Genomic DNA, 7501 nt, shown 5'->3' with positions numbered 1-7501 from the left:
TTGCACTTTGCTTTATTGAACCTCATTAGGTTCACAAGGTCTAATCATTCCATGGAAGCCATGTTTTGTTTTACCTTCACAAAGATGTTACCAGTCTTTTATAAACTCATGAAGATATTAAGTAAGAGAGTCTGTGTTCATAAGCTAGGAAGATTTCAGAACACAAAAGAATGTGTTAAAGCCATCATCTTTCTGAGAGCAGCTATACATACAATGGGCAATGTCTGGAATAGATAGGAGTATCTCTGCACTTACTAGCTGCAACTTTCTTCAGTGCTCCATAAACATTCCTCCTAAGCTTTTAATGAATTTTTACAGAGGTGTTTATATTACTAAACAGCCAAGCTGTATACCAGAAGTTTTATAACTAAGAACTGCCCTTCTAACCACTTACACTATGTTTTCCACTAAGTTCTTAAAAATTAAGTGCCTTTAAGGTCAGGTTTACTTTCAGTCCTGGAAATTTCTCTGGATGTATGTTATCTATATGTAGCAACAGGACAGCTCAATACAAAGGAAAAGGAATTACAACAAAGGTGCCATGACAAGAGAACAAGCACAGTAAAGTGATGGTATAAATGAATGGAAAAAGACTCACCCATATCAGATTTTAGGTTCGTAAGGGAAAGCTTCACCAAGGAGAGACCTCCAGGAAGAGATCTTCCTCTAGTACCAGTCAGCCCTTAAATGGGGTCTAGGAGAGGTGCAGCCAGGTTCCATCCCTTCCGGTCACACAGCTGATTTGCCTTCACCTGTGTTCCCAGAGCTGACCTGGTCCTTTCCCCAGGTGCTCAATCAGTTGTTCAGGCCCTGACTCAACAGTTACCATACACCTTCAGTTCCTTAGCAAGCTGATTCCCAAATGTGATATTCTTAAAGCCATAGGGGAGCACAGTTCAACACAACTGTGTTTTCATTACAGCTTTGGGGTTTTCACACTCCAGTGCAAACAAAGTCTGGCTTGCAGTGTCCAATGGGATGCAAAAGAAAACATCCTTCCAATTTAAAACTGTACAGTGTTTATCCTTCTCTTTAATAGTTGTCAGGAGGATATGTGGGTTTTCCATAATGGGACATATTTCCATCACAATTTGACCTATACCCCTTCAATCCTGAAAAAACTAATAATCTCTGGAGTGAGGCTTTCTGACTGGCAGAAGTGCAGTACTGCATCGTGAACAGCAATCTTGTAATAGCCCTTTAGTCACAAACTTAACAATCAGTGGCTGAGTTCCTCTCCTATCTTCCATTCTTATGAGGTACTGCGTTTGACTTGCAGGCTTAGCTTCTGTCTTTAGAGGTATTCAAACCATTTCAGCTGCTTTGGATCATTCTGGAATTTCAGTAGACAACCCCAGAAGATTTACAGCAGACAGTACTTCATAGGGGTCCACTATTATTTTATCAGCAGATATTTGAGCAACACAAGAGGTTTAATTGTACCTCTCATAGTACCCAAAGAAGCCATTTCTTCCGTGACATTACATTCTTTATCTACACCTCTAAAGCAAATGGTAAGTTGAGCACTATCTGTAGCATCAGCAGTCCCATCTAACACCACGGCATAATACTAGAAATTAGAGTCCACAGGAGTCAGTATTGAGGGTAGCCCTGTTTGATATCTTTATTGATGATCTGGATGAGGGGATTGAGAGCACACTCAGTAAGTCTGTGGGTGACACCAAGTTGGGAGGAGGCGTTGATCAGCTTGAGGGCAAGAAGGCCCTACAGAGGGATCTGGATAGGCTGGATCACTGGACTGAGGCCAATTGGAAGATGTCCAACAAGACCAAGTGCCGGGTCCTGTACATCAGTCACAACACCCCTATGCAGCACCACAGGCCTGGGGCAAGCTGAGTGCAGGAAAACGATCTGGTGGTGGAAGTTGACAGCCAGCTGAACGTGAGGCAGCCAGGTGGCCAAGAGGGCAAATGGCATCCTGACTTGCAGCCAGCAGGAGCACGGAGGTGATCATCCCCCTGTAGCCAGCTCCGGTGAGGCCGTGCCTCAAATACTATCTCGACCTCGAGGCCCTGGAATGTGCCTGTGGAAGGGCAGCGGAACTGGTGGTGGGCCTGGAGCACAGTCGTGAGGAGAGGCAAGTGGGACTGTTCAGTCCGGAGGAGGCTCGGGGGAGCCCTCCTCATTCCCTATAACTCGCTGAAAGAAGGTTGTAGTGAGGTGGGGGTTGGCCTCTTCTCTCAGGTAACAGCAATGGGATGAGAGGGAACGGACTCAAGTTATGCCAGGGGAGGTCCCCATTGGATACTGGGAAGAACATCTTTGCACAAAGAGCGGTCGGGCACTGGCACAGGCTGCCTGTGGAGCTGGGGGAGTCACTGTCCCTGGAGGTGTTCAAGAACCATGGGGATGTTGCACTGAGGGGCTGCGGGCAGTGGGCAGCTGGTGGGGGGGGTGGACGATGGGACTTGGTGGTCTTAGGGGTCTTTGCCCACCATAATGGTTCTGGGATTCTATGAATCGAGCCATTAATTGTAACGAGAGGTAATCAGCAGCAAACAACCAAAAAGTCAAGTCTCGAGAACATGATGGAAACACGTAAACGCTTGATTGGGATACTGATGGAGCCACAGGCCTGGTAGCATTCAGGTGGTGACAGGAGGGTGGTTGTGACGCCCAGTGCCTTCAGCAGCGCCAGCACGTTGGGTTACAGCAGGGCTGCATCTGGCAACAAACTTTTCACTCTGTGCTGGCTGCAAGAGCTGCCGCTCTCCTGCTTGGGTGCCCCGGGCCACACCCTCACCCCCTGTGAGGCTTGATGATGTCACAGAGGGTGGCACGGAACGGCCATTTTGACCCACAGGGTGTGGAGCAGAGCTAAGGCTGAGGGGCTCGGGCCGAACTCAGTCTGACCTGGTGAGGTGAGCAGGGAGGAAGGGGCTACCTGAGGCTGCCGAGGGAGGAGGAGGGGGCCCCAGCACCTGGGGGCCTGAGCTGCGAACTTACCCTCATCCCGCTTCTCCCATAGGTTGGCACAGGAGCGTGTGGAGGAGAAAGCCCAGTGCTACTGGGACAGAGACTCTGCGAGTGCTCACCGTCGACGTGCACCACGTCCATGGGGACAAAGAAGCCTGCTGGCTCATGGGAGCCGGGTGAAAGTAAATTATCCCTGCGCGCAGCTCCTCGTCACCAGGCAGAGGAGTTCTGGGGGTCTGCCTGCAGTGGAGAGGGGAGGCGAGGGCATGCAGGGGCACCCCAGCTGCCATGGGCAGGGCCCCTCTGCTCCTTAGCCAGGGCGGCCGCTGTTGAGCTGTGGCTGCCTGCTGGCACCGCTGGGCCTGCAGTGCTCCTTCCCCTCCAGGCCTCTGGCCCCCCTCAGCTGGCACTGCCGGCACAGAGTAGGCCCCTGGGACAGCCCTCGAGGGCACCTGGCTCTACAAGGCACTCACTGCTATTACTCTCTCCTCTCTAGAATGCGTGCTGTGCGCCCAGGGAGAGGTTGACCCATGCATCTATGGGCGCAAATGGATCATCAAGGGGGTCTATTTCCATGAGTTTTGTGTGGTGAGTTCCCTCACGGCTCCTTCAACCATCCTCCAAGGAATGGATCCCTCCTTTCTGCCCTAACAAGATCCCACTCTTCTCCCACAAAGGTATTTTCTGGCGGCCTTCTTCAACAGGCAAGAACACAGGAGGGAAAAGAAAATTTAAGCCTCCCTGACATTATACTTGCAATCAAGCAGGCTGAGCAGACGGTGAGGACTTGACCCGAACAGGGAGCTTTGTGCCAGGAGAGGCTCAGTGAGCTTAGCCTGGTCCAAAGAAAGCAATCCCAGCCCTTCCAACCAGTTCCAGGAGGAGCTTGCAGACGAGCCCTGTTCACCAGGCAGCTCCGCAGGGTACCACCCAGCCCTGCCCGCATCCTGTGCCCTGCCCAGTGGTGCGCGGCCTGCTGCATAGGCCCTGAGTCTGCCACTGATGGGGGCTGCTCTGCTCTTTCCAGCACTGCTTCGTCTGTGACAAGAGGGGAGCCTTCATCACCTGCGCAGAGACAGGCTGTGATCGCAGCTTCCATCTCCCCTGTGCTTCAGAGGGTGAATGTGTCACCCAGTACTTTGAAGAGTTCAGGTAAGGACTGCCAGCCCTTGCCTGTGGGCTTCTAACCCCTGCTGTCAGCACCGGCCAAAGAAGTGAGGAATATGCTGTGACACCACCCAGCAGCCGGACAGAGCCAGAGCCAAGGCCTGGGGCTCCTTCCTGTTCCTCTGCTCTCCTCACAGTGCTTGTCACCTTGCCCCTCTCTCCCATCTTCCCCCAGGTGCTTCTGCTGGGAGCACCGCCAGCAGCAGGCAGTGGGGGCAGTGCCAGCGCAGGACACGCCCTGCATCATCTGCATGGACTCTGTGGGGGACAGCACTTCATACAGCACCATGGTGTGCCCATCCTGCCAATGCGCCTGGTTCCACCGGACCTGCATCCAGGTAGAAGTCCTCCCCTTGCCCAGTGGGCACAGCAGGCGCTCAGCAGCATCAGGCCCCGCTCACATTCACACTGCTTGTGTTTCTGCTGCAGAGACTGGCCCTGTATGCAGGCATTATTTTGCACTGTCCCCACTGCAAAGATGAAGATGAATTTTTTGATGACATGGCCGCCATGGGGATCCATATCCCACACAGGTTGGTATCCCACTCCTGGTTCTCCAGGTGTGAGGGCACAAGAGCTGTGCCTGCCCAGGGACTGCCTGGGCAGGCCTGGCTCTTTGCTGCCTCTGGTGAGCGCTGGCCTCAGCTTCACACAGAAGACAGAAATGGGCTTGGGCTGGAAGAGTAGGGATGGCCTGGGTCCATCTTACCACAGAGGAAGTGGGTGCTCATCAGATTCCTTCCATTCTCTGGCAGAGGACCAATGTGGGACAGCAACTTATATGCACAGAAGGGAGACAAGAGCAAGTGCTGCAGTGCCAGTGAGTGCCGTTACCCACACGGCAGGGAGCAGGCAGGAGAGGGGTGAGTTACCTCAGAAGCCCTCTGGGGCTCTGTGTCGGATTGCAGCGTCACTGCAGGCTGGGGGAGGGCACAGACTGAGCACCAGAGCTGTGCCAGGCACTCCCTGGCTCAGGTCACATAGCCATCACAGACACAACTCGTTTGTTTCCCTAGGCCCTGGGAACTGCTCCTCTGCAGCTCCTGCGCTGTGCAAGGCACCCATCGACGCTGTTCCAATTTGAGACAGACCACAACCACGTGGGAGTGCAACACCTGTGCTGGAGAGGGCACCTGTAAGAATCAAACAGCCATGTGCCGCTGGGCTGAGGCCTGGTGAGGCCTTGCTGAAGTCTCTTTGGCCCTGGAGGGATGGGAATCTCTCCCACCCCAGGGCTGGAGTTCCATTTCCATCCTGCTCACCTTCCTGCCTCCCCTCACAGCCTCCAGCTGCAATGTGGACAGTGCTGGCCCCAGCACCACCATCCAGCTGGGACTGGGGTCTTTCCAAAGCCCCACAGCGTCGGAGAGAAGAAGTAGCTGCAGTCTCACCAGCCAGGCATCATCAAGGCCATCTCAAAGTTCCAAGGTGTCTGAGAGCAGCGTCCTGCCCAGCCAGCGCAGGACAGAATGGAGGAGAATCTGCTTGCGTTTACATCGCAATGACGACGTGAGCGATGAGCCCCAGGGATGCTGCGGGAGTGTTGAGAGCAGTGCCTCGAACTCTGCCAGCCAGGGGACATCACAGTCTTCAAGGCACTCCCCAGCAGTCGGTTACAGCCATGGGAGCCGGCCTGGGCAGCGAGGACCAGCCCAGGAGCGAAGCCTCTCCCGGGTACCGCGTCGGGCCCGGAATACCAACCACCAGCCCCACTGATGCCACAGGAGCAGCCACGTGCAAGCTCCTGCCTGTTTCCACCGGGCCTGCATCCAGGTAGGAGCCCTCCCCTTACCCACTGGGGTTGGCAGGCGCTCATCAGCACCAGATCCTGCTCACGCTGCTTGTATTTCTGCTGCAGGACCAGGTCATGTGCACAGGGATTTATTGCTCCCAGTGCCCTCACTGCAGAGACAGAGACTGGTTCATTCCAGACATGCTCACTACGGGAATCCAAATTCACATTCAGGTTGGTGTCTTTCAGCCAGCTCTTGATATGTGAGGGCACAGGAGCTGTGCCTGCCCAGCGACTGCCCCAGCAAGCCTGGCCCTTTGCAGCCACTGACATGGACCTCAGCATCATTGGGAAGCAGGAACTGGGGATAAGGTGGAGGGAGAGGGATACCATGGATTAGTTTTAGTCCTGGGGCAGAGAGTGCTCATCACATTACCTCCCTTCTTTGGCAGAAGACCAACATGGGAGTACAAGAATGCCTGTGCATCCCTGGGAGTTAGGTACAGGAGCTGCGATGCCAGTGATTGCCGTTACCCACATGGCAGTGAGAAGGAACAAGGAGAGGGGTGAGTTACCTCAGCAGTCCTCTGGGACTTTGCGTGGGATCACAGCCTAGCCACAGGCTGGAGGAACAGGGACTGAGCCCCAGAGCTGTGCCAGGCACTCCCTGGCTCATGTCACCTTTGTCATCATGGCCACAACCCGCTGGTTTCCCCAGGCCCGGGGAACTGCTCCTCTGCAGCTCCTGTGCTGGGCTGGGGTCAGTTGAGTCCTGGCAGCGGGTGCTCAGGGTGGCCTTGCTCAAGTCCCTTTGGTCCAGGAGGGATGGAGCCTGTCCCACCCCAGGGCTGGATTTCTGTCCTGTTCACCTTCCTGCCTCCCCTTATAGCCTCCAGCACCAATATGGACAACACTGGCCGCAGCACTACCATCCAGCACGGACTGGAGCCATCCCAAGGCCCTGCAGGACTGGAGAACAGCAGCTCCAGCACCACCAGCCAGGCACCATCGGGGCCAGATCACAGTTCCAGGGTGCCTGATAGCAGGTTCAGGCTACCAGGGTGGGCCCAGACTCGAAGCCGCTCTCCTCTCAAACATCAGGCTGCAGAGTCCCAGAGCCAGCCCCAAAGACACCGTGGGTACCACGTCAGGCCCAGAATACAAACCACTGGCCTCACTGATGCTATAGCAGTGGCCGTGTGCAACCCCACGTGTTGGCTACAGTCATCATGTCACCACAATAAATCTGAGAGTTCCTTCATGCCACTGTCATAGCTTTTTGTTCTTCTTTGCCTTTCCCGAGGTGGGCAACTTTAGGGGCTGGAACCACGGGGATCCCTTCCCCCCAGCACCCACCCCATTCCTTCCTCCCTGTGGCACGGTTCAGGCTGAGATGGGTTCTGGCCCCAACTCCAGCAGGGTGCAACGTTTCCAACGTGCAACATAGTGGAGGCTGGACTGGCAGCTGCAGCCCTGTTCTGGGGGTGTATCTGACATCTTGGGGATGTTGCTGTGTTTGGTCACACAGGCAGCTCCGGAGCTGCTGCTGGCTGTGGGTTGGCCTGGACTTTGGCTTTCCTCCTGCATTTGGGCAGTGCCACAGATCTGTTTCCATTGCTTGTAAGCATGATGCCCACCCTAAATTTACTTGGTCCAATTGTCTAG

The 7501-nt window shown here is 54.6% G+C and overlaps 1 protein-coding gene across 1 annotated transcript; it reads left to right on the top strand.

Annotated features, from left to right (window-relative positions):
• The first annotated feature begins 1383 nt into the window (after nt 1–1383).
• LOC116226373 (uncharacterized) lies at nt 1384–7111 on the top strand. Its single transcript, XM_090138291.1, has 13 exons — nt 1384–2882; nt 2990–3119; nt 3434–3525; nt 3615–3716; nt 3965–4089; nt 4280–4442; nt 4534–4637; nt 4860–4967; nt 5121–5239; nt 5387–5810; nt 5913–6070; nt 6289–6402; nt 6726–7111. The coding sequence occupies exons 2-13, from the start codon at nt 3077–3079 to the stop codon at nt 7109–7111; spliced, it is 1938 nt and encodes a 645-aa protein (XP_089994417.1). The 5' UTR covers nt 1384–2882; nt 2990–3076.
• The last annotated feature ends 390 nt before the right edge of the window (nt 7112–7501 follow it).

The sequence above is a fragment of the Phasianus colchicus genome, chromosome 3 (genome assembly GCF_987193195.1).
Source record: "Phasianus colchicus chromosome 3, bPhaCol1.hap1.1, whole genome shotgun sequence".
Taxonomy (NCBI): Eukaryota; Metazoa; Chordata; class Aves; order Galliformes; family Phasianidae; genus Phasianus; species Phasianus colchicus.
The sequence above is the reverse complement of the archived record's forward strand: the minus strand, read 5'-3'. Positions and strand labels throughout refer to the sequence as shown.